This window comes from Crassostrea angulata, chromosome 4 (genome assembly GCF_025612915.1).
Source record: "Crassostrea angulata isolate pt1a10 chromosome 4, ASM2561291v2, whole genome shotgun sequence".
NCBI lineage: Eukaryota > Metazoa > Mollusca > Bivalvia > Ostreida > Ostreidae > Magallana > Magallana angulata.
In genome coordinates this window covers 19,809,957-19,837,426 of record NC_069114.1, presented here as the reverse complement: position 1 = coordinate 19,837,426, position 27,470 = coordinate 19,809,957, and the positions used below count along the sequence as shown (strand labels likewise).

The 27,470-nt window shown below is 34.4% G+C and overlaps 2 protein-coding genes across 25 annotated transcripts in view; one reads left to right on the top strand and one right to left on the bottom strand.

Annotated features, from left to right (window-relative positions):
* LOC128180318 (dedicator of cytokinesis protein 9-like) overlaps nucleotides 1–20,136 on the top strand; it is a 56,049-nt gene extending 35,913 nt beyond the window's left edge. For 9 of the 24 annotated variants that reach the window (XM_052848313.1, XM_052848321.1, XM_052848314.1 and 6 more), the window contains 24 exons: nucleotides 443–597; nucleotides 1,519–1,585; nucleotides 1,790–1,843; nucleotides 2,118–2,230; nucleotides 2,574–2,689; nucleotides 3,448–3,585; nucleotides 3,727–3,783; nucleotides 3,923–4,048; nucleotides 4,244–4,357; nucleotides 5,000–5,053; nucleotides 5,274–5,327; nucleotides 6,023–6,058; nucleotides 7,582–7,797; nucleotides 8,212–8,269; nucleotides 8,449–8,463; nucleotides 10,330–10,439; nucleotides 11,009–11,131; nucleotides 11,835–11,945; nucleotides 12,575–12,724; nucleotides 13,061–13,271; nucleotides 13,601–13,791; nucleotides 14,166–14,266; nucleotides 15,015–15,153; nucleotides 17,936–20,136. In XM_052848313.1, coding sequence (XP_052704273.1) covers nucleotides 443–597; nucleotides 1,519–1,585; nucleotides 1,790–1,843; nucleotides 2,118–2,230; nucleotides 2,574–2,689; nucleotides 3,448–3,585; nucleotides 3,727–3,783; nucleotides 3,923–4,048; nucleotides 4,244–4,357; nucleotides 5,000–5,053; nucleotides 5,274–5,327; nucleotides 6,023–6,058; nucleotides 7,582–7,797; nucleotides 8,212–8,269; nucleotides 8,449–8,463; nucleotides 10,330–10,439; nucleotides 11,009–11,131; nucleotides 11,835–11,945; nucleotides 12,575–12,724; nucleotides 13,061–13,271; nucleotides 13,601–13,791; nucleotides 14,166–14,266; nucleotides 15,015–15,153; nucleotides 17,936–18,022 — 2,596 coding nt within the window. In that variant the 3' untranslated portion in view covers nucleotides 18,023–20,136. Of the gene's footprint in view, nucleotides 1–442; nucleotides 598–1,518; nucleotides 1,586–1,789; nucleotides 1,844–2,117; nucleotides 2,231–2,573; nucleotides 2,690–3,447; nucleotides 3,586–3,726; nucleotides 3,784–3,922; nucleotides 4,049–4,243; nucleotides 4,358–4,625; nucleotides 4,650–4,999; nucleotides 5,054–5,273; nucleotides 5,328–6,022; nucleotides 6,059–7,581; nucleotides 7,798–8,211; nucleotides 8,270–8,448; nucleotides 8,464–10,329; nucleotides 10,440–11,008; nucleotides 11,132–11,834; nucleotides 11,946–12,574; nucleotides 12,725–13,060; nucleotides 13,272–13,600; nucleotides 13,792–14,165; nucleotides 14,267–15,014; nucleotides 15,154–15,487; nucleotides 15,504–16,922; nucleotides 16,977–17,935 lie in introns of all 24 variants that reach the window. The other 15 variants (XM_052848336.1, XM_052848335.1, XM_052848333.1 and 12 more) reach the window with 11 other exon arrangements.
* Nucleotides 20,137–22,068: 1,932 nt separating this feature from the next.
* The window catches only part of LOC128180319 (glypican-6-like), a 31,230-nt gene continuing 25,828 nt past the window's right edge, over nucleotides 22,069–27,470 (bottom strand). The window contains exons 7-8 of the mRNA XM_052848337.1: nucleotides 27,287–27,462; nucleotides 22,069–25,353 (exon numbers count right to left, since the gene is read on the bottom strand). Of these exons, the coding sequence (XP_052704297.1) occupies nucleotides 24,902–25,353; nucleotides 27,287–27,462 (628 nt within the window). The 3' untranslated portion in view covers nucleotides 22,069–24,901. The remainder of the gene's footprint in view (nucleotides 25,354–27,286; nucleotides 27,463–27,470) is intronic.

Sequence of the window (27,470 nt, the reverse complement as noted above, 5' to 3'; positions counted from 1 at the left end):
GGTACGGTACGCTTTTTTTTCCGTTTGGAGGCGGGTCTTGCATAAATTATCTTGCACGCTTTTTGCACGGTACGGTTCGCTTTGTGAACGGTACTGTTCGCTTTGTGAACGGTACGGTTCGTTTTGTGAACGGTACGGTACGCTTTGTGAACGGTACGTTTCGTTTTGTGAACGGTACGGTTCGTTTCTTGCACGGAACGGTACGGTTCGTTTTAGAGGTGTAGTAGCACGTTTCAGGGTCTGTATGTTAATAGTCCACAGCTACTCTACAGTAAATAAAAAAGCAGGAACATATTTGGAAGGGGGTGAAAATATAACATATTAATGGTTGCTGTGTTTTGTGCTTATTTTACAAATGTTAAGGTACATGGTGCTTTTTATGTGCACTTAAGTTCAATCGAATTTCCAATATCTAACTCAGTATTAATCTTTTAAATTTCAGAACTTCTTCCAATCAGAACATCAAGGATTCGGCCTCGGACATCTCCAGTACCCCGAAGCCGTCAAAGATCCTGATGAAGTACCAGAAGCTGGACATCATGGAGGTGAAGGATCTGTTGCTCTGCTTCCTCCACATCATCAAGTACCTGCCAGACGGTGAGAATCCCCCCCCCCCCCCCCCCCCCCACAGTAGTCAGTACATGTGTGTTTTGTACAGTAAAACTTGGTCACAGCAAAGTGCCAGGGATAAGTGATATCGAAGTGATAACAGTAGTTTGTGACATATGATCATAAGTTTATTACTGTGGTTTCATTAATATTCAAGGGTATCAATTTTCGTGGTAAAAGTGAAAAACACAGTTTCAAGGATACATAAAATTGTGGCCAATGATCATATCAATACAAACTGTTAGTAGAAATTGCATTTCAATGAACATTTATTTTCATGGATCAACATAATAACGAAGTCCACGAAAATTGGTATTCAACGAATATTGATGAAACTACAGTATACAATTTTAAGATAAGGAGAATGAAATTGACTTCACTGACTATAAGAGTGAATTTGTTGTAAGCATGTTTTCTGTAACTGAGTTTTACTGTAGTGCTGATTAAGCGAATATGCAATTATTTAGAACCAAAACAGTAAGGGCATTTCACAGTTGAATGTATTGCTTAATTATTTGTCGGTAACTATAATAAATACTGTGGAATCATTAAGACTGTGGGGGCCAATTTTCGTGGATTGCTTAAATTTCACAGGTTCGTGTGGACGTAATTTCGTGTATTTTCATATACATGCAAGAGGAATATGACTTTATAGCTCTAATTTATTAATTCGTGGGGGATGTTAATTCGTGGATGAGAGGTACCCATGAATTCCACGAAAATTGAGCCACCACTAAATCTAATGATTCCACAGTATCAATAAAAGATTTAAAAAAAAAAAAACTATGATAAATATCTCTTTAAAAATGTATTTTTATACAATTTATTGGAAATATTTTGATATATAATGATCGGTAATTAGATCAATCAGCTTAATTGTTCCATAACTTGGCTGCTCTCTGTTTTCAGATATTCTTCTGGGATGGTTTCACAATTCATCAGAATTTGACATCATTGATTTCTTCAGTATACTGGAGTAAGTACTGAGTGTTCCGAGGACATATTTACTCACCAGGTTTTTTTTTTAACACTAAATATGTCATTAACCAAGGTTTTGTTCCTATTGAGCATAAACTATTAAACACCATTGGAAGTTGCAATCAAGTTCTCAATTATTTGATAAGATATTTGTAAGTTAGAATGAATTTTATTTCTATTGCTGGTTTTTACTTGTTTGCAGGGTGTGTCTTAAAAATTTCCAGTACCAAGGAAGGAAGAAAATTGTTGACCTTAGGTGGGTAAAATCATTCTTTCTGCATGTAAATCTAGGAAAATCTAATGTAGTTCATGTTATTATTTTTTTGGTCAAGTTTATAGATGATCATTCTGATGTCTTTCGATAAGATTGTGAAAGAACTTGGATATCATCCTTAGTTGTTCTATTTTACATTCCAAACCAAAATTCTAACAATATGATTTTGTATACTTGATCATGAAAAACATCCCTGTGATTAAGCTAGTTTTTGGTACATATATATAACTATTGTTTCTTTTGACGCATTTTACAGTGTGATAGGTGACAGCACCAAAGCCTCTACCATGCCTATGAACAGAAGATCTGTCCCCAGCCTGACCCCCCGGGCTCTAAGTCAGTATGAGGGCATGGGAGAACCAGGCCATAGTAAGTCTCTACCTTCTTTACATTGTACATGTACTACAAAATAAGACCCAGCTTAGTAGGTGCCTTATGATGTGTAATTTTTTCATTGCCGACTTTTTTGGTTCTTGGGTAGGACTACTGATTCTTTGCTTTTGAATGTCACTCACTGTGTTTGTGTTATTTTAATATCTGCTCCATCAGAGGGCAATGCTATGTTTAAAGTGTGACAAGATTTCATTTAAACACTGGTTTATCATGGTTGTTTGGCTAATTCTGTAAATCCCATCCATCATATGTCCTGAAGGTGATTGGCGAGGGATTCTGTTGCTCTAGAATATGGCCTATTATTGTGCTTGTGTTACAGTGTCCACTCCATCCGAGGGCAATGCTGTGATGAAGGCCCTACAGGAGGCCAACATGTCTACTGAGGTGGGACTGGTGGTTCTAGATATCCTGGCCCTCTACACACAGACATTCAAGGTGAGTTCTAGATATCCTGGCCCTCTACACACAGACATTCAAGGTGAGTGCTAGATATCCTGGCCCTCTACACACAGACATTCAAGGTGAGTTCTAGATATCCTGGCCCTCTACACACAGACATTCAAGATGAGTTCTAGATATCCTGGCCCTATACACACAGACAGCTCAAGGTGAGTTCTAGAGTTTCTGGCCCTCTACACACAGACGTTCAAGGTGAGTTCTAGATATCCTGGCCCTCTACACGCAAACGTTCAAGGTGAGTCGTATCTGTCCTCACTGATACTGTATACAGGGTTATTTTCTCCCCATGTTATTTTCTAACAATTGCAAACGGTTTCGCCCCGTCTTGAATTAGCCCAGATGCAGTTGTGTTAACATAAATATTATCTGCAATATAGAATTCACCCAGTCTTAAATTCGCCCTTTGACAACAAGGGCGAAAGGGGCGAAAATTAAACGGGGGCAAATATTTCCGTGTATACAGTATTCAGTCACAGAAGAGCTCTGAACACTCCAGGTGTTGATCTAAAAATAGTGTGTAATGCAGTCAACTGCTGCAGAATTCTGAAATGATGGAGAATATTAATTGCTCGATGAATGTTTTATTACTAGTTAGATTAAAATCATTAGTTCAGTGCATTTTATATACAACCCATGTTTTGTGTCTGATGCTTGTCAGTTCATTTTTAATGGTACTTCTTCACAAATTTATGAAAATTACAATGTTTAACTGTTGATCGTTAAAATCATTTTAGCGTAACCTGGAACACAAGGACGGGGACAACAGTTTGATGAAGAAAGTGTTCAGTCTGTACCTGAACTTCCTCCAGACCAGCCAATCAGAATCTCTACAGAAACATGTGTTTGCCTCATGGAGGTCTTTCATTAAAAAGGTAAACATATTTCATATTGATATTCAATTGAAATCTCCCGACATGCTTGTATCCCAAAACATAAGCAGCAGAAAAAAGAATATAGATTATGTGAGATTATTATAGGTTCTCTGTGTAACCTCGTAACCTTTTCCCTTGTAGTTTCAACCAGTTTTATTCAAAGGAAATGCATCTCTCTGTGGTGACCTGTGCTATGAGGTATTTACATTAGCATACAGTACATACTAATAAAAAGATTAATATGTATTTCAAAGTTCAGTAATTAAATTGAATGATTATATAATTACATGCATAATAGTATTATATTACCAGGATAATATATTGAGTATTTTGTCAGGTGTTACGATGCTGTAACTCAAAGTTACAATCAACCAGGAAAGAAGCTTGTGCTCTTCTTTACCTACTGATGAGGAACAACTTTGAATTCACCAAGAAAAAGAACTTTACCAGGGTTCATTTGCAGGTAGGCTTGAGTTTACTCATCTCACCTTAAAAACACTTCAGTACTGAAGCCATATTACATGCAAGCAAACTATGAAATTGATGGTAAAAATACTCACTCTTAGTTACCGGTATTTAGATTTTGAATTCCTCATTGTTGTACAGTGTGAGTGTATAAGTCAATGTTTGAACACATTTTCTTTGTACTACTGTGTAGGTGATAATCTCAGTATCTCAACTGATCGGGGGCGTGGTCGAGCTCAGTAACTCGAGATTCACAGACAGTCTTGCCATGATCAACAGTTACGCGGCCAGTGATAAAGCCATGCAGGTAAATACATTGCTCATATTCTTACTATGTTCACTATGACACTCTTGTTTCAGTTTAAACAATATTTGTTACAGTTGTAGTTAGATTCTCTTTGTTCATCTTTTTCAATGCATCTCTTCTGTAGTAATATTTTTAGATATCTTTTGTTTTGTAAAATATGTCAAATTGTTGAGATTTATTTTCATATTTTCATAGAATTTGGAAAAGTAGAAAAAAAGAAAGTTTTATTTTGAACAATACATTCATTTGTATGAATCCCTGCTTTTAGATGGTTATGGTTGAAGAAAACCATGTATGTAAATTTATTAGTGTGTCAGTGCAAAAGCTGCCCAAATAAATAATCAGCTTCTTGTAGAATGTACAATGTATAATTACATGTAGTATTGCTGACACTTTACATCATGTTCTAACCAAGGACATTACATTTGATCTCGTCAATAATTTCATTTGTCCATCCTTATTCTGTATGAATAGCAAAAGAGAACATTTGCTCTGACATAACCAGGAATGTTAAATCTTGATTTGATTTGATTAATATCATCTTTAATTTGTTCAGTCTAGTCTAATGAAATCAATTTCTGATAATTCTGAATGAATATGATTATTAACACAAAAGATAAAATGCTGTTTCTTTGATTAAAGCCATTAAGTCCATTTGCTAGTCTGGTCGGGGGAGTGTATAGACATGACAGAGAGGTAAACCCTGCAAATCGTATAACATTCTAAATATTTTCTCTCTCTAAGTGTCCCCCGCCTCTGGAATGCCTGTAACAGCCCCGCTCTTGATATTGTACAATCTCTCACTGTTATAATGCTAAAGATTCTGATGTACTAAGGTTTCTCTTTTCTACAGTAAACTTTACTTATGCTTGTATTCTGAATGTTGATGTCGTATGCTTGTATCTCCTAACTACAGACTCGAGTCATTTTGAAGGATTCGGCCTACAATGGCTTCTGTGCAGAGCGAAGGGTATGACTATTAGCTTGCCCAATGTGTTTGATTATAAACACTAAGATCTGTATTTGGTATATCGGTATAATCATTCACCCGGATGCATAATTTAAACATTACACAAGATACACATGCACTTACTGTATGTAATATTTTCCCCACCAAAGTCTGTCTGTGTGTCTTTGTACAAGTATTTGTATATTAAGTGTTGTAGTCACATGCTAGCAAGGAACTGCTGAAAATATACACTATGTTATAGAGTTTTGCTGCATACAGTACATAGCTGGATATTTCCTTACCTTGAAGTATAGGTCCTGTTATCTTCCCCAGGCCTGTGATTTTGAAGGAGACAGCACACACAAATTGATTTTTTCCTGAAGTAAAAAGGATTGTAAATTGATAAAAAGAAATTTTCCTTTTGAAAAATAAAAATTAAATAAAGCCCCTGCTTGGTGGCAATTTGCAGCTTAATTTGCTTTTGGTCATCCACAGGAGAAAATGTTTGAATATATGCATCAATGTGGGTGACATTAACACTGGCGGTATTTATCTGTAAAATTAATGGTGCCCCTGTCCAGGATGCATGGCTTCAGTAATACTCATCAATACAATTGTATGGGCATAATAATTCTCTCTCTTTTTCCTAGCATATAACACTTGAGTATTTGTAAAAAAAAAAAAACAGTTAGAAAAGCATGATTAATTTTTACCAGGGTGATGGCAAAGGACGCAAAAAGGGCAGTAAAGAGGTAACAGTATCACTATTGGATGATTCTGATAGCCAGCTGAGCCATTTTTGTAACATATATCATGTGGTCAGCGACAATTAGTGTGCTCCTACTTACTAACCAAATGCTCTAACTAATACACCAGCATTCATAGATATGAATTTTATTTTTCTCATCGTTAAAATTACAAAATTGGAAAATTAAAGATTAATTCAAAATTTTAAAATCATTAATACATGCATCTTGTTTTATTTAATAAGATAATTGTTTGAAATGCTCATTTGAATACTGTTCAAGTTTAATCTTTTAAAAGTATTTGATATGTTATGAATTCCATAATCATCATTCTTTTGTGCACATTCAGTAGCTGTTCCCAATTCACAAAGCAATACCAGTGTTACAATCACAGCTTGGTTCATACATGTAGACATTAAAAAGCTTGGCTAGAATTATGTACATTGTATCAGATGTTTGTTTGGGTTAGAAATATATAAAGCTTGGCTATTGGCTAGATGGTCATCTACATAGTCAGTATAATGGATAGAGGCAAGCTTGGCTAAAGCAACAAAATGTACGTGTAACAATATACAGATGAATGTACATGTTGAAACATATTGGCTACGGTCTGTCAGCTCATGTCCATTTGATTGCTGTGTGTACTTGATAAGATCATGGTCATCATCATCAGTCCAATGTTTCAGTGTAAATTGCTTTCATCTTGTATAGTTTTGTGATTTCTGAACTGTATTTCTCATTATGAATTATGCACAGCCGTATATTCATACAATTTGTCAAGATTACTTCCGAAGAGTCAGTTACTAGAGATTGTCAAATTCCTTCTAGATTCTAGAGGTTATAGAAAGAACTGAATACACTTAAAAGTCAACTGTGTACGAAAGTTTCTGGGAACAATACTTGTACAATTCATTTAGTCTAAGAACATTTCTAAAGAGTCATTCAAACTATGTCAAATTCCTTCTCCATGCTACAATGTAACTAAGTGGTGTTATAGGCAGAACTGGGTACACCAGTATGAATACAAGTCAACTGTACCAGGGTTTGTTGGCAGTGATGCTAACGCAGTTAGGTTATGTCAACTCTTGTTTTGTGGTAGTATGTAGGAATACTGTGTAGTGCACCACGCAGACTGTTGCCACTGAGAGAGAGAGAGATAATGGCACAGTTGTAATACCTAGTCACTCTCTTGTTCTACACACAATTGTAATACCTAGTAACTCTCTTGTTCTACACACAGTTGATGCACTTGTTACACACTTTAGGTGATGGCTTCGTCTATCATAGATGACATTTATTGCACATAGTCTATATATATTTTTCTTACCTGCATTAATCATAAATCCTTTCTCCCAGATTTCGGATTTCTATTCACTAGTCATTTCTGTACGGTCGTTCTGTTCTATTATAAAAACACTAAAGAAGAAATCAAACGATGAATCTAAAAAACACATCATAAGAATTTACGATGCACTGTGAACAATAAAATAGGCTACGAAAATGTTAATGAACTCTCTCTTTTTACACAGAGAAGTGGCTTCCCCTCTGAGGTCAAAGATTTGACCAAGAGGATCCGTACTGTGCTGATGGCCACAGCTCAGATGAAGGAGCATGAGAATGACCCCGAGATGTTGATTGACCTTCAGTACAGCCTGGCTAAGTCCTACGCCACCACTCCCGAGCTCAGGAAGACGTGGCTCGAGTCCATGGCCAAGATACACCGCAAATACGAAAACTTCTCAGAGGTAGGGGGTCGCACAGTGCAAGAAGTTTTTATATTGCAATTATCTATCATTATTAATAGATCAATCTGTCTGCGAGTTGTAATTTGTAAAATATGTAAAATGCTGTACAGTAAAACTCAGTTCCATGCAGCATGCAGCAAAGATTTTGGGACTTGATGATTTACTTTGCTATATCCAATATTTAATGAATTTGTGATCAGAAGTATTTGGGAGTGTGCAATCTATGTTTTTCCTCTCAGCTAGTAACTACCTGTTATTCTCCCAGGAATACATGTATTAGATTCCAAACATACATTATTGAACAACCAAATTTATCATATCGGACAGACTTTCCTTGACCTGTATATTAACTTTAAATCATAATTTTAAATTTTATGGGAAGATTCTGTACCTTGCCTATTTTGATTTACATAGGAGGCCCATTGTTTCATCCACATAGCTGCATTAGTTGCTGAATATCTGAAGAAACGAGGTATGTTTTGATATTCATCAATAGGATATAAACTATCATTTTAATTTTAAAAGCTCCAAAGTGTTCGTGTTTTGTGATTCATACCTGACATCCTCACTTCTGTTCAGTTCTGTTGTAAAAGTTTGTTCATTAAGATGTACACTGAGAAATGATTCAAACATGAATGTAACTCATGGCAGGCAAATTAAAATCACGTAAGTGTCCAGTGTTGATATCAATGTTGTAACTCATTAAAGCATGTCATCTTTATTTTGATTGCTTATGGATAGGATTTTCTATGAGTTGTGATGGTATATTATTTTATCCAATCACTGATTTGTGTGGATTTTTTTTTTTTATCATTGAGCCTTTATTTGGCAAAGGGATAAAAAACCTACAACTGGTTGGATAAAAATGATATACAATAACAAATCATAGGAGATTCTTATTTATCACATGTTTTAGCCTTAATTTTATTTTTCCTATAAAGTGTGATTTTTTGGCATGTCTGCATTGCCTCCCTTTGTTCATATCTCACATTTTGCAATTGGGCTCATTTTCAAAGAAGGTGTTTGTGTAATTTTTTATTGAATAAGTAAGAGATATAACACTGAAACTCTTTCCTTATTTGTTTTTTTTAACCTTGACCTTCCATATGACATTTATACAAAGAAAGGAATGGATAAACACAGTTAAATTGGGTGTCAGTTTTTTCTGACCTTGACATTACCTACTTGATTTGAACATATTTTATTGTACAAATTTACAATTAGTATTGGGGACAAGTTCAGAAACTTAGACCCCCCCCCCCCCTATTTTATTAGCTTTGAGATGCAAAAGACATACTCGGTAATTAATATTAACAGTATTGGGAAGATCTCATTGTGATGTCATCAAAGTGCAATACCCAATATTTATTACATGGCTGATATCCATCTGACGTTAAGGCAAACATGTGATAAATTTTTATTTTTATGCTGGTTCTTGTAATTTTTTTTCTATTTTTATTTGCTGTGTTTAAAGCTTATCATTGACAGTATACGTAAGGTTATATACATATACATGACGATGTTATTATACAATTAATAGAATAAAGGAATATATGTCTTTATAATAACATGAACAGCATGCATATAGAGTGTTTAAAGCACTGGTATTGTTGTATTTTGGTTTTTTGCCTATTGATGTTTGATGTGATCATGAAACCACAATGTTCTTAAATAGAACTCTGTATAGCAGCCACCCCAAAAAATGAAAGAAAGGAAGAATGAAATTCTTTAAAACTATTTGAAGACTGGATATAGCACCAACCAAAAAAAAAAAAAAAAAGGGGGAAAGATATGGAAAAATTCTTGGAAACTATGTTTTATCATTGAACTAAATAATTATTTACGGTTCTGGGTTTATTGAAGACTGCAACTAAAATAGAAAGCAGGGGGAGCAAAATTCCTTGAAATGCCATTTTATCACTGAAATAAACAAAAGTCTGTGGTTCAGGGTTCTTAGCTTTCATTTACAGTTAACTGTGAAACAATGGGCAAACGGGAAAAATTTCTGGGTAAGAATTAGGTGCCCTTGGAAATGGATAACAGTATTTTGGGTTCTGTATTTTGGTTTCAGTTCTATGTTAAGTGAAAATAGTACATAAAGTTTCAGCATGAACAATAATGACCATACCTAATAGAAAAGTTTTTTTGTTTCTTGTATTCTATTTGGTCCAATAGAATAATAAGGGTTTGAATAACAGCATTATTAGAATATGTGTAATCACAAGGTTACAGAATTATCAATATATTTCACAGAAATTGTTTATAAATATATCAAACATAGATATATAGATGAATGTAGTACAGTACCATATACTATTTTAAAAACTGTAACTGTGGTAAAATTCATCATTTAATCAACAAAGATAAATGCAGAATGATCCTTAAAAAGTGATCAATGGTCTCAATAAGTTTTTGTAAAAAATTGATAGTTAATGTCTTTTATGATTCCAAGTTATTCTAGAGCTAAGAGTTGTGCATACATCAGTTAAGTATGTGTATGTAATTTGTAATCTCTGATGTTTGACCATGCAGGGTGTTTCCCCCAGGGCTGTACAGCCTTTGGTACTATTACCCCTAACGTGGAAGGGGATGAATCCGGAATCAAGGACGACTCGGGGATGCAGGATGTGCAATATACAGAGGTTTGTTTTTCCTGTCTGATTTCAACAAGGCTGTTAACCTTGGATATATTTTAAACACTGATATCTCAAATACCATGGATATGTTAAAGTGAATCGGGATTCCAAAACCCTGTTCTTCAATGTATTTGAGCTCTATATACAGTAAAACTCGTTTAGTACGAACACGGATATTGCGAATTCACTGATATAGCGAGGTCATCTTGGATCCCCACCTATGTAAATTTAATGAATTTTTTATACGGTTATAACGAATTACGGATATAACGAAGTATTTTCTTAGGTCCCAGTGACTTCGTTATAACCGAGTTTTGCTTTATTGCAAATTCTAGGATATCTCATAGTTCTTTTTTTTAGTTTTTAGTTTGAAATTATGAGCTTTGAAAGAACTTATTGTCATATTTTATAGCATACATATATGATAGATTGAGCAAACGAGGATCAGAATACAATGTTTGATGTTTTTGATGTACATGTATAAGGCAGATATACATGTATATATGTAATCAGATTATTATTGACCATTGAATGTTGACAGTGTTGTGATGATTGCCAACGCTTGTCTTTTTTAGGACACAATGGTAGAGTACTTAGAGAAAGCCTGCAGGTCCCTCGAGATGGCGGAGAGATACGAAGTCCTTGGAGACATCTATAAACTTATCATTCCTATTTACGAATACTCAAGAGATTTTGATGTAAGCAGGTTAAAAGCACAAATATACATGTACTCTACATCATAACATGATTGATGTTTGGATCTTTTCATGTGAATGTTTTTTATTAGTTTGTGTGTTTATTCTTCTGTTTTAATATCCCTTGCAAGTTGTTGGGGGGGGGGGATGTATGTATAATGTTTAATGTTTATGACCGATCAGTCAGTCAGCCCATAAGTCCTGATTTTTGATTCGTATATATAATTCCTCTTAAAATGCTGAACAGAATTTCATAAAAAATATGAACTGGTTGTTAACAAGAACATTAATTGTCAATATGTGTAGGAAATATGGATATAATTATTTTTCTGGGAGTTATGACTCTTTTCTTTATTTGTACTACAGAAAGGATACACATGGCTATTCATTATATGTAGCTTTGTCAAACATATTGAAAGCATTAGGTATTCAGGCTCACTCACTTAATTGTTTCATTAAACCTATCATAAATCTATCAAGATATGAGGGTATGAGAAAGAAGTCATTTAAAAATATATATACTTGTTTTGAAATTTGTTTAAGTCTATTCAATAGACCATATAGAAAATGGAATTTTTTTTTAGAGGATAACCACCGATACATCCCACCCTCACATATAATAATGACATATGAAAAACACCACCATGCACCCACATAGTTAATTTCACTCAACTATTTGAATTACTTATTCATTTTTCTTTTTCAGAAACTGGCCAGTTCTTATGACAGCTTATCCAAAGCTTACACAAAGGTTGTGGATGTAACAGCTTCTGGGAAGAGGCTGTTAGGAAAATACTTCCGAATCGCCTTCTTTGGGGTAAAATTATTACCTCTCAATTTATCAGATTTTTTGTCCCCCGCCACAACGCGGAGCGGGGACATAGAAATGCCGGGTGTGCGTCCGTGTTTCCGTCCGTCACACTTTTTTGTAAGCGCTCTCATGCCTACAAATTTTGACGGATTTTCATTAAATTTATACAAAATGTTTTTACCACTATTACCTTGGTCAAGTTCGAAAATCAGCATTGGTCGATACTTTTTGTTGGAGTTATGGGACTTTGTGACCTTGTAAGTGCTCTCATGCCTACAAATTTTGACAGATTTTCATTAAATTTATACCAAATGTTTCCACCACTAGTACTTTGGTCAAGTTCTTTTAGATTGTAGTATTTTGGATATATTTGCGACAGGAAAAATAGAAAAAAAATGGGGGGGGGGGGGGGTTAAAAAATGTTCCTCCCATTCTCCCCACACATTTAATTCTAGAACAGCCCTGAATGTTTGAAAATATTGCAATTTCATATACAATATACTAGTATACTGCTTGACCGGCGGGGGACCCAGGAATTCTTGTTAGGATTGAAAAATGGTCCTAAACTGGTATCAAAAAATGGTTGAAATATGTTTTTCCTCACAGTAAAAGTTATTGATTTTTTGCATTTTCAGTCCTCATACTTTGTTGAAGAAGACGGCAAGGAGTATATATACAAAGAGCCAAAGGTCACGAGTCTGGCCGAGATTTGTGAGAGACTCAAGAATATGTACAGTGAGAAGTACGGCAAAGACACTGTCAAACTCATCATGGATTCCAATAAGGTACTCAACCCAGGCCTTAATGTTTGCATATTATATATACTACATTGCATCAAGACTTGGACTAATATGTCAGATGAAAAAGTGTCGTTGTTAACACCTTGTCAACCATTATTTACTACTTAAATTTAAGCAATGTCTCACAGTGACGTTACTTTATGTGCACCAAGTTTTTGCAGGAAACCAGAACTCTTCCATATTTTGGATAACATATCTAGTACTATTGTCACCTTGATTTATTGGCCTTATACAAATATATATATATATTTTTTTTTGCAGTTCAATGAAAAATTGTCAATGTGGTACCCTAATATTGAGTTGCTGCTTTCTGTCTTACAGGTAAACCCCGGTGAGCTGGACCAGAAGTTTGCCTACATCCAGGTGACACACGTCACACCTTACTTCGAGGAGAAGGAACTCCAGAAGAGGATCACAGAGTTTGAGAGGAACAACAACATCAAGAGGTTCATGTTCGAGACTCCGTTCACCAAGGCAGGCAAAGCTCGGGGAGAGATCCACGAACAGTTCAAACGCAGAACCATTCTGATCAGTAAGCTCTTCAAATTTTTAAATAAAGTACATGTACTACAAATTTATAAAATTTTCAGATCATTTTTTTGGTAAAAACTGACCATATCTTAATTTTAGATATGTTTTTATTAAATCAAGAAAAAATGCTTTGTATTAAGAAATAAAGGACATGGTGAATTGTTTGCATTTAAGATATTCTAGCTCAAGAGAATTGATAACACTATGCCAAATTGAAGAAATTGCTCAATGTCAATATGACCCATATACCATATCTATGTTGGGAATTGAAAGTTTTGTACACTGGTATAGAGAAAAATACCTGACATGCTAATGTTTTTGATTTTGCAGCTTCTCACAGTTTCCCGTACATGAAGAAGAGAATAGAGGTGGTGAAGAAGACAGACTCTGTCCTCCATCCGATAGAGGTGGCCATTGATGAGATGCAGAGTAAGGTGGTGGATATCAGGGAGGTGGTCAACCTGTCACGGCCCGACCTCAAAAAACTACAGCTCAGGCTCCAGGGCTCCGTCAGTGCTCAGGTAAACACCTGTCTCTCTCTCTGTCGCTCCCTTTCTTTCTCTCTCTCTCTCTCTCTGATTGCAAATGATTCATATATCTGATAAGTCTTGTATTGTCTAAGTTTTTACTATTTCAAGTTTTAAATTTCATCACAATATTTTCCCAAATAGAAGGAAAAGTTTAGAACACAGTCGTATTAAATATCCCATGTACCTTTTATTTTGAGTGTAATAAAAATAATAAAAATATATGCCAGTACACATTTCTATGTATCTAAGTTTATATATGAATAGTCAGATAAATTCATAAAGTAAAAAAAAAGATATATGTATTTGTGTTATGTGTTTTTAAAACAAAATTACACTACATTATAAGAAATCATTTTCTTTTATAGGTCAACGCAGGTCCAATGGCTTATGCACAGGCTTTCCTGACCAAAGAGAAAAAGATGATGTTCCCCCTAGAGAAAACTGACACATTGAAATCAATATTTAAGTATGTACTAATTAAGAGTTTTATGTATATATGTACTAAGAGTATTACTTTTGTTGACATTTTGACCTCATTCAGAAGTACAATTAGGTGTCGAAGGGCTATAAGATTCATAGTGACGTGAAATTATTGTGTTCTCTAAACCAATTTTTATTTGCAACAATTTTATTATACAATGGACTAGCTGTTTGATAAAAAAAAAAGTAACTGGCGGCAAATATTTATGACATGGTTATGTTGAAATTATGAAGAAATAAAATTACCAGTATTACTGGTAATGGACTTGTTCAGTTAGGGCATAAAAAGTTTCTGAACACCTGAAATTTTCTCACAAGCAGATAAAAGTTGATTTATATTAATATTTGTGTGAATTTACAGGAATTGTGTGTGAGTGATTGCATTTTGATGTGAATTTACAGGGCGTGTGTGTGTGTGAGTGATTATATTTTTATGTGAATTTACAGGGAGTGAGTGAGTGATTACATATTGAATTATTGATGTGAATTTACAGGGACTTTGTGTGTGATGACATTTTGATGTGAATTTACAGGGAGTGTGTGAGTTATTACATATATATGTGAATTTACAGGGACTTTGTGAGGGATTACATATTTATATGAATTTACAGGGAGTGTGTGAGTAATTTCATATTTACAGTGTATGTGAATTTACAGGGACTTTGTGAGGGATTACATTTTGATGTGAAATTACAGGGAGTGTGTGGGTGATTACATTTTATGTGAATTTACAGGGACTTTGTGTATGTGTGCTCTGATGCCTTAGAACTGAACGGTACGCTGATCACCACGGAACAGAAGGAATACCACGAGTCTCTGGCGGCGGGATTCCAGGACATCGTGGACAAACTCTCAGACATGTTGGAGGAAAAGGTAAAAGTGGTTCTTAAATCATTAATCAGTTTGCGACATGCCATTTCTTAATGCATCTACAAGAAATTTTTTCAGTATACTATAATTAGCCCATGTATCGTTCTAAAAGTGTCTTGTATCTGTTGATAATCCATCTATCAATTGTTCTGATTTGCTGAATGATATATCTCATACCAAAGCTATATAACAATGGCATTGAGTATGCATTATTAAATAGAAGATTCTCCCGAGAGATACATGTATGCTCTGCTGTGTCCAGAAATATAACATATAAAACTCTTCAGTTTCTGCAAAATGAATGAATGCTTCAGTAATATGATACCCCTTGTTACAGTTTTATATATGAGACGGTAAGAAGTGCTACATTAAAATTCCATTCTATAAACCAAAAAAAAAAAAAAACTTCTAATACCACTGTGTGCTGATGATAGTTGTAACACCGCTTGATAACATCTTACATGCGATACATTCTTGTAGCATTCTTTTAGGCAGTTTGCTCTATATCTTTAATGGTGATGAACTCTATTCTCAAATTGTTGGCAGAATTGTGACAATGAAGTAATAAAGTAAAAAAACAATTCTCATCACATGCAAGTTGCATGATTAATTGTCCCCTGACATCATTTTGCAATGCATGGCCTGTTAATTGCCCGAGAATGCATATATTGTGCAATGAGTCCTTGGTATTTAGATGGAGAAACAATAGGCTGGGCATTATTCCTGCTAGTTCGGGGGTATTATTATGTGCTTTGTGCATGGACAGCGGAACAGTGGTGTGTTACATCACGGAGATGACTCAGGGTTTGCACCGATACCATCTGACACAGACCAGATGTGTGTAGTCTTTCCTTGTTTGGGAGCAGATTGACAAAGTGTCAAAACAGGAACCACTTTAGAGTGGGTTAATTTTGCTGACGGAGAATGTCCTTGAAAATTTTATGAATGAATTTTATACAGACACCTTTATATGACCAAAATATTTTTTATCATTCAATGTGGAAATGAAAACTTGCTGGTACAAGTATGGCATTAGCATGAATAATTTCGGGTTGTTTTTTTTTAACCTTAAAGACTTCTTAGAAATGATACTCCAAAATTTTATTTTTGAAGCTTATATATGAACAGAAAGGTTAAGTTCAAGTTTTGCTGAGTTAACAAAAAAATCGATGAAGTTAGCTATTCTCTCTCTCTCTCTCTCAATATAATATAACTTTCTTTTGTTTAAACAGCAAGACCTTATGTTGTGATTATTTGCAGTGTTTCAATTAACAATTACCATTTACTACTGCCTTCTTAAGAACTGCCTTTGCAGAGAAATTACTTATAACTTTTAAAAAAAAAAAAAAAAATTTATCTTTCTTTAGTAAGCTTGGTATGTGGATAACGACCAGAAATTCATTTGATAAATGGTTGTCCCTTCTTTTTACGTAGCTCATCAGAAGATTTTAAAAATTCACATAGATATTTTTGACGTGATGAGTTTCTCTACACAGTTACAACTTTTTTAGTCTGATATGATTTTCTGACTTCAGGTCATTGACTGTAGATTTTTTTGCACATTTGTTTTAACTTCAGTGAAATAGAAAGAGTGTACGTGCTGTAATCAAGTAGCACTTCTTTTGTTACAAACAGTTCACCTTTGACTAATGGGTTCAATGTTACAGATTTTATATTTTTTACCAAATTTTATCCAGTAACAAGTTTTACTTATAGTGATCCTGGTTTTTTGGTGTGTATGTGATTTTTTGTTAAATTTGTAAAACTGCTAGATATCGAGGAACGTAAGGCGCTCTGTGTCAGACATCAAGACGACAAAGCCAAAGGTATACATGTATACAACACAGCCACCCGTATAGTCACAGAAACAGTTTATTCTGTAACCGTCACAAAATCACATACCTGTATTTGTATTCAATCACTTGTAATCACTACCAGTATATGATAATGTATTTTAATTACATTCAGTGTCGGATAGTGTATATTCTTTTAACATCACCTGCAGTCACACAATCTGCTTTGTTTTACAATATATTGCCAGTATAAGAAATTTAAATATTTAAATGTGATTCAATCAAATCTGATTTGTCAAGAAACATATTTGATAAAAATTTGTTAGACAGGACATTTGATAATAAATTGTTTGATTGGTGAAGAAACAATAGATAAAAAAAATTGCTTTTGGAAATAACAAACTTGTGAAAGTCTGTATATTGGTTTTGTACTTGAATCATCATGAAAAATATCACTCAAAAGAGTATGAAGCAAACCAGTTCAAAGTGACCTAAATGTAACAGAACCCCACAATAGTTTTAATTTCTGTCTCTTTTTCTCACTCTCTCACATTTCCTTAATTTGAAAATATTTGCGATGTACAGTGTCACCTTAAAACGACTCTCATCTAACAATTTCACCATTAGCGCTGTTGTCGACATCTACAATGATACAGGAAGTCTCATATTTGGTTTTATTCACGGTGCATTTCCACTACGCTTGGATCACGTTGCTATCAAAAACATCTCATACATTTAATATTCTTCTTCTATTATTACCGTTGATGCAGATCAGTGAAATCCATAATCCCAATAAGACAATGCTTGGCTGTTATTGTTCCCACCAGACATCAGATTCGGAGATTATATCTTAACAGTATCAGTTATATACAATTACATTGCAATAATTTAAAAGAGTTTTTTAACAAAACACTGATATAACAGATATGACTTGCTTGTGCAGTGGGCAAAGAAAGATCATGTCTGTAAGGAAATCTCCATTCTTGTTTCAGATTTTAGCCGGGGAGCAGGGACTCACCCCGAGAGGATCAGCCGTCTTTAACATTGTTAGCGCCACCTCGGACTTCAGTTCAGCGTAAACTCCCTTCAAACAACCCGACCTGTGAAAAGGCAAAGGTATAGGAGTAGAGGAAACTAGAGAACCCAGTATCAAGTGGTGGTGTATCGTGCACCGGAGGATCTTCCATGTTGAATCTTTTTTCTTTATTTTTTTGTGTATGCAAGATTTGCACTCATGTGACAAGGCTTTTGTAATTGTGAAAATCATATCATATTTTGTTTATCAATTTTTTTTTCTTTCTATTTTTACATTGATATACATATAAAAGAATATTTAATTGTGAAGATTTGAATGGATGGCCTAAAGATTTCTTTTTTGGCACCACAGAATGTCTTTTCAGATTGTTCATTTTGTTTTATATATATATAATATATAAATATATATGTGTGCTTCTGTACCAATAAAACTTATTACATGTATTTATATATCAAAGTGGTACATATATCTTAACAAATTCCTTAGGGCTAGTTATGCATAGATAATATTTTGCTTTTTTTCTACTGATGTCTGTGTAAGCAATAATTTTTTTTGTTGTGTTTGCATTTGTTAAATATGCACTGAGTGAGTAAATGTGTGTGTGTAGCATTAACAGGCTTTTAAGCCACTGTGAATATAGATGCACCAGTTATCTGATGAATGTAACAAGACGAACATAATGGCCATTTTTCCTCTGAGTGTCTCGCAGCACTTTTACTGTCTGTGTTAAAAGTAGTTATTGAACAAATGATTTAGTGTATGTCTCTCTACACAGGATTCATATAAGATGCATCACCTATTTCTCAACGACTGCACACTTCAAAAATGGCCAGTTAAGACCCATATAAAATGGTAATTTCATTTTGCGTAATCAATCAGGTGTAACTTTGAGTAATTTGCTGAATCTATTTTACTACACATTTTAAGATAGGCAATAAAAACATTCTGCTTACATCTTCTATCAATGAAAGGATTTAATAGTAGTAGCAGACACTAAAATGTTACTGTGTGTAAATGAAATATTCTAAAGTTGATAGTTTTTGAAGTTGAATGAATCAAAAGCTCACTCTAGAATACTCTGTGTATTGGGGTAAAAACTATATAGCTCTAAGGTTCTTTTTTTATTGCACAACCTTCACAGTTCAGCTTTTAAATGTGTAAAATTTCACACATTAACAATCACACTTTTTAACTTCTATGTCCTTTTCAGGAGATAAATCTTTCATTTGCATGTGCTTGCCTATTTCTGGCCCATGTTTTATGGATTACAGATCAGAAGTGTGTTAGAGCGCAGGCAGCCTCGCATTTAGAGAGAACTGCAAAGCTTCCATCATGGTCGCTACCTTTATAGGTGTGTCAAGTACAGGAAATGTTCTTTCACTGTTACGATCTTTTTATAGATAAGCGATACCATGTAAAGGTTTACTATGTCGTGTACTTATCTCGGTATTTAACTTTACGTAACACACTATCTCATTTTCTTTTCTTTTTTTGAAGAATTTTTATTACAGTATTTGTTAAAAACATGCTATCAAGAGAGAGCATGCATATAGAGGACTGAAAATACAACATTATGTAATCGAAGCGGTTCATATAGGGTCTTTTGATGTTTACCAAGTTTGAATTTTTATCTGTATGCAATTGTATAGACACACAATATCACTTTTGAATAAATAATCAAGCTTTTGTTTTCACAAGGGTATATTGTGAGCTCAGATTCATCGATTCATTGATCATCGTGCAGTAGTTATCAAGTTTTACAGTGCCACTTCTCTCGGTTCTATTCACCATGAATCGACGAACGCATCATCATAATTATCTATAATTTAGCAATTTTCCTCTAGAGTAGGGCTGTTCAATTGACAATAATGATCTATGTATATTTTTTTTTTTCAAAGTAGCTTCATTAACTCAAGACTTGGAGAAGATCAGAGGGATACGTGTTCCTCGACAGTATCTTCTGAAGACTATTGATAACTGTGCGTGTTGTAATGAAAATTATGCATTTTAATCTACTGCGACTGTGATATCTGTAATAATTTCAGTTTTTTGCTTTATGTGGGCAATGTATCACATTCACTTTATACTATGACGTATTTTGTTGGAAAATGTACTGATGAACACTTAATCAAGTAAAATCGTGAAACTCTGAAAAAATTTGTTATTACTTTTTGTGCACTGGTATTTCCCATAATGTCAGCGACCATTTTCTTATCACCCACGTTATTTCTCTCATTGACAACATTGAAAGGATGTATGATTCATCACACTATGGCCAATTTATTTTTGTGCAAGTTTTTTCCCCTTTTTATTTTGTTTAATGATTTCAGATATTTTTTTTCTTCAAAATTTCAAACTTACAAAAAAAATGTATCACTTGACACATTTATAAAATATGCTTTAATTTGGCACATAAATGTGTTTCTCCCAGAATATTTTCATGTTCATTATGTTTATAAACCAAACTCTAGCTAGCATATTGCATACCAGCAATGATGTGTACTATAAATTTGTATGAAAAGATTAATATGTTCTCTCTCCCAAGGGTCATTGTTTCTGTTAATGTTGTTCTAATGCGAATAAAAAAATGTCTTTTATCTTTATACAACTACACAAGAAATCCATCTTCACTTGCAGTGTCATTTCTGACACCAAAAAAAAAAATCTTTCATCAGACATGAAGCACTTGGGGTTTTCCTTGTAACTTGGTCATAAGTGGCTTGTTCGTATCTACCTGCTATGACTTCATTGCCCAGAATTGAACCATTGAAAAGTTCAATGATTCCCATGGAATTTATAAAATGGCCTAGTTTTCATGCACTTTTCAAATAGACTATCCAGATGAGACCAGATTTTTCACTCAACACGATGTCACCGAAATCCTATTTATGAGAGTTTATTTCCCCTAACAATTATTATAGATTTACTAATTAAGAGTATTCCCTAAAACAAGTCACTCTCTTCCTGAAATGGAATAGTTCCTTGATGAAATACACGCATTTCCACTGTTTTTTGTGGATAATTTCCATGGTATTTATGTGCGACAAAATTAATACACTGTAGTACTTTTAACAAGTTGAATTTCCTATTCCATGAGTACCATATTATCTGAGAATTTCTTGAAGTTAATTAATTCACAGTAATTTCTTTCAAGGATCAGGTGCAACTGTCTTTCTTTTATTTTTGCTAGCATTTTCTTCAATTTATAGTAATCAAGGTTACAAAACAGCTTTGTCAGCTTCTCAAACTATCTTAAAGATGTAATCTATTAGTTTTTTATGCCCCCCCCCCCCCCTTTAAAAAGTGTTTTTATTTTGCATGTACCATTGAGTTGGCCAAGTAATGTTCAGTCAATATTTGAATAAAAAAAATTGTTTGACAGACATCAATCTTGGAAAAATGGAACTACGAAAGGGTAAATTTATAAACCTTGTTGATTTTGTTTTCACCCTGTCAGAATTCACACACATCTGTGGTCAATGGCTAATATGCTAATTATTCTGTCCACTGTTTCTCCAGAACCCATTGCTTCATAGACATTAACCATTGTATATTTGTACACTTTGAGCCAAACATCATGACCTCTATTGATTTTGAGGTCATTGTATGAAGGTCATGTGAGGAATAGTCCAAAAAATTGGACATCAATAAACTAAGTATTGTCCACTCAATACATGTAAATGTGTCTTGAAAATCCATGGACACCAAACTTCTTACACTGTAGATGTATATGACCTTATTGATATGAGGTTAAAGGTCAATCATCTTATAGACTAGCGAAGTTATTGTCCATTTAGTACCTTTGCTGAACATCAGAATTTAGACATTGACCCCCCCTTTAATGAATAAATAAAAATAAAATTAATTGAACATTAATGATCATTCAACACACTGTTTTCAGGAAACTCTTCCATTGTGTGCTCAGTTCCTTGTGAAAAAGTTGACACTTGTCAATACTTCACACTGGGATGCATTTATTCAAGTTGTACGCAATAAGTTTCCAAAACATTTCTTGTATTCACTGAAAATATTTACCCTCATGCAGTGTTTTCCATAATATATATTGGTAATTGAAGAAAGAACCCATAGTTTATGTATACAATTTTTATTCCAGTAAAATAATTTTGTATGATACTATCAAAGAACAAAGACATTGACAATGCTACTAAAAATGTCTGCAATGCACAGATGATTGGATGGGAGGTGACGATGATGAAAAATGGTGAGGATGACGAAAGCAACACAAACATCAGCTAACTGGCCGTGCAAACACTGTAACAACAAATTTAAAAAGTTCAAAAATCGTAATTAAGTATAGCATTAAATCTTTCTCATTTTTCAACCGTTTAAGTTTCTGAATTTTGTGATTCTTGTTAATTTCATTGAAATTTAATATTATTCTTGTTAAATTGTACAAAAACTGTAAATGTGGGAAGAAAACCAGCCCAAAAGTCATAAAAAGCAATAATAATCTTTAAAATACACAGAGACATCTAAAATTAGGTCACGAATGACACTGCTGGATTTCTTGAACCAGAAGTCCTAATGCTGAACTAACCATCTCGTACATGTATCGGGCCATGGATACAAACTTTTTATCCATATTAAAAAAAAAAAAAAGAAACCAGTTCTATATAAATAAAACAATAGTAAAATTTTGTAGTAAACAAACAACCTGGAATTAAAATTGTCCAAAAAAAAAAAAAAACATGTCCATTAGTTAAAACAAAATGTTTATGAAGCGCAACATGCAGTATGCTATGGCAGAGAAAAATACCACTGTGGCGTTTTGCTATAGGTAGTACATGTACATAGCTGGGATAAAGGAAGGCACTGAATTTGATATATATATATAAAGTTGTAAGGTGGGTTTCATATACATCCAAATCATACACCGATGTCTACATTAAGTGGGCGACGGTAAAGATGTAGCTATAGCCTCCCGATATTTTACCTTCAAACCCCAGTATGTACCATATGTCTAAAAGCTTTACAAGATTGACACCAAGGAAAAAGAAAGGAAAAAGAAAACGGTGAAACAATGACCACAGCACCTTGATGTGTTTAAAGTACATATACATATATATATACATGTATATATAAAAACACAACTTTTGTTGAAAGATATGTCCAATATTAAGAGATGGATACAGTTATAGTTATTATTTTTTTTTTCTCTGGGTAAGTTAAACAGTTAAAAAAATGGCTACATATATAAGATGAGATGTTCTTTGGTATGTACATGCGGCATTAAACATCATCTTTCATGTACATCAATTATAATCACACAGTAAAAATTCATTTGACTGAGATAAAAAAAAAATCCCCATTGTTAAGTTAAATTGACACGGGAATATCTTCAGTCACAAAATCGTCTACCTATAAACTAAGTGTTGTGGACAGCAAAAATGTACAAAGCTTGAATAAATTAACACAAAAATCAGAGCACTGATTGGGGAAGAAAAAAAATCTGTACAATATATATATATATTGAGATTATCAAAATGTACAAAGATTATTTGTCATAATGACCTGTTATTACACCATTATTTTGTTAAGTAAAACTTGTTTTGATTTTTAAATGCGTAATCAACTTTGTTAAAAGTTTTACGGAAAAATCATTAAATTGCAATCATTAAGTACAAGTAAGTCTGTGAAAAAAGCGAGACCTATCATTATTGGGGGGAAAACAAAATTAAGAGAAAATGCTGCTCCATAGAAAATAACTAGAAAACCCTGAGCTAAATAAAATGTGAAGTAGAATATCATTGTACAGAAAAAAAAAGGCCAGATTTGACTCTGGACCATTTCCATTCTTAGTACATTTGCACCTTGACTGCGCAGAGATTTGAAAAAAAAAATCATTGCTATTGTAATATGAGGTTAACAGTTGTGTAACAGCATTTAAAAACAAACAATTGTTTCAATCAATGACAAAATAATGGTCAACTAAAATACTGAAAATGACACACAAAAAAAAATTAACATTGTAATAATAATTTTTTTTTCTTCTTTTGATTACTATGATTTAACATTTTGCCATCCAGTTTATATCTTCGTCAGAATTATAAACACATACATGTATCGTACAATAAAACGCTTCAATATCACCATCATGTCTAACACAGTACGATGAATATATATATATATACACACACATAACTTTACACATGAATTAAACAGAGAAACATAAACCTTCAAGCAAATCAGAGTTGTCTTATGACTTTTTTTTTTCCTTTTCTTCTAAACATGCAGTCTACATGATCGTCGACAGAAACATGCAGGGAAAGAGAGTGGAACTCGGACTTGCCGATTTTTGCCGATTTGACTCTCCACTCTAGCACTTGGATGTTACTCTGGGCTGCCGTCTAGACAGCCCGGGATTAATTCATGTGTCTTTGGCCTCGGATGATATATCACTGGAGTAAATCACAATATACACAGGTCTGTTCATATGACAGCATAGTCAGACATAGCGTGTACTGTCCTCTATATACTCTTTGTGCTCAGTCTATTGTGGTCACTACAAATCGTATTTTCTTTTTTTCCTCTCTGACATCTTTGAAAATAACAAATGGTTTTGAGGAGTCTGTTTGAAGAAACATATGGCACTGGACCACTCTGATGGTCTCTCCAAGATAACAAAACTTCTGTACAAGAATTTCATCACAATGCATGTCTCAGGAATGAACAGCTAACTCAATAACTGAAAAAGACCTCTAAATCAGTCTCTTCTGGCTATTATTATACTGAAAAAAAAAATCTTTTGAAAATTCTTTTTTTGTTGTTGACGTGAATTTTTCCCTTCCTGATTTGTAAATACATAATGCGAGTATGCATATTATAGAGATACACAACCTATACAATGAAAATGTGTTTTTTCTTGTACATCTTAATCACATAAATGTTTTGATGAATTGGTTCAACCCATGACATTCTGAAGAGTCTTGATGAAAATGAGCACAACAGATAAGCACCACCACGAGGGAGATGAAGAAACTCCTGCATTCTCGCGATCATTTGTTCTTTGTGGCGGCTTTGTTGTGAATCGCCCCCTGTCACCACCGATGTTGTACTTTGGATCATTTTTGGGATCCCTCAAGTGGGGGTTGTTCTGATTGTTTTCATCATTAATGTCTCTGCCACTGCCCTCGACATCGACGGAAGGCGGCTTGGAGGTCGGCCATTGTTCGTGGGTTGGTCTGTGAGGTTTGTTGAAGTCTTCGTCATCACCGTCTGAACCGTCCCCACTTTTCTCCATGAATCCGCTGCCTTCCATTCCGGAGCCTTCGATGGCGTGGGAACCACTGCCACTGCCATAAAAGTCATCACCACTACCGCCAACCATGCCCTTTCCATAGATGTCTGGGATTTCTACAAAATTAAAAAATAATTTAGGGCAAGATTTTCATAATGAAGAGTAACTTTTTTTTCTCAATATTCTTGCTTTGCATAATTTTTACCATTGCCTGCCTTTGATATTGAATTGGTAAAGATATGCATACAAATGAAAAAGAATGCAATCTTGCACCCCCCCCCCCCAAAAAAAAATGGTTTTTGCATGTCTGAAATTTCTAAATTATTTAAAAACATCCAAATTTATTTTTCAAATAGATTGCACCTTACCGTCCTCTACAAGTGCACAGAGTGCATTGGAAAGGCATGTTCAAACAAGAAACTTGTTCAATTATCAAATTGACAATGCAGCACTTGTCTGGAACCCAGACTCAATAAACAATCATTACCAGACAGTGACACACAATGGGTTTGTAATCTTTTATTGTGAACAGGTGAATTACCTTGTGTACACAGAGGTCAATGTAATACGCGTACCCAAATTCAAACCTGGCCCAATCAGACTTCTCGTATTTCCCAAAAACGTGTTTCACAACAAAAACTTCAAACAGATTTTTTCTTGTACAACTAACAAGTTCACTCAAGATTTTTGGGGTTTTTTTACAATACCACAATCTGAGGTTGAAAGCATTTATAAACAACAACAATATAGAACTAGCTATACACATTACTCATCATGTTAATCGTTAAGTAGGAATTACCAGACCTCCAGTTAGGCAAGATAAAAAAATTCAGAATCTGCATAGCTTTTTCTAAAAAAAAAAAAATAAAAAGAACAGGGAAGGAAAGACAGAGTCTGTGATGTAATAATAGTTTGCTGCAATTTAATCAATTTTCAGGTGTAAAATATCGACCCGACAGGGGCCCTGAATAATTCATGAAGTAACACAGCAGGGGTACTACCCAGTTGACAGAAATAAAGTATACATAGAATGTAGCTAGGTATCGACTGTCCATCCATCCATCAATCAAAAAGCTTCAAGAATCAGAAGCCAGAGTAAGAATCGGAGAGACGATATCTGTGGAATGGTTAAGAGAAATCGGGCCCCATCATCTTTCATCTAGTCACTACAAAAACATATCTCTTTTATCTTCACAGAATCTAACGAAGAAAAAGAGGGGATTTAAATAGGGTTTTTATAGAAGTCAATCAACTTTAGAATGTATAGGTATACACTAATACATCTAGCCGATTGTCAGTTTTTTTCTTTGTGTCTGTGAAAACCCCCCAATAAAGAAAGAACCTCTTCTTGTGGAAGTAATAGAATCACTCGCAGCAAGTGAAAATATAATGAGTCTCTTTCCCAGTTTGTGATTGCAACGAAAAAAAGAAGAAAACTCCTAGGATTGTGGATGTCAACTTGGTAACAATACATAAGAAAACCAACACATAAGCCAGGAAAATTAAAATGTCAATTGTTTGGAAAAGCTCCATCTCTCTTTCTCACTGGGAAGAAAAATTTACCCAATTAAATCTAATTTGTCAAACAGTGTCACAGACAAGAGATTATGTAGAGTAATAATCCCAGGGAAATAATGTGTGGGGTCTGATACAAGCAATTATTGGGGAATTACAGCTGCCATGACCAGACAAATTTTGTCCTTCAGGAAATGGAAGCGTTCTTTATGAAATATGCCAACTGCATTCACTGGCGCCAGGGATGCCATATGTCTTCAAATGCAGCAATAGCGATTCATCTCATTTCCACCCAATGACATTTTTTTTTATTTCTTTGCTTCTGGATTCCGACATGCCAAGAGCCAACAATTATATTTGTACATGAATCCGACCCAGAATGATCGAGAGGTAACCGGACATTATACCTCGTGTATAACTACTCTCCAAGTCCAAAATTTGTTCCTGTACAACACTGATCGTTGTCAGACTGAGACAGAAGCAAACACTCGACTCGGCCATATTTAAACATCCCACACAGGAAAAGTACCGTACCTGTTTTGACCCAGGTGACCTCTTCGCCTTTGAATGCATTGTTGAGTTTGCCAGTGATGATCTTCAGTTGTATTTTCTGCTGTTCAATGATGTAGTTGGCTTCGTTGACGTTGACCTCCACTTCGGGGTTGTTGATTTGATGCATGTAGCCATCTTGTTGAACAAGAGTCTCGTACCTGCAATT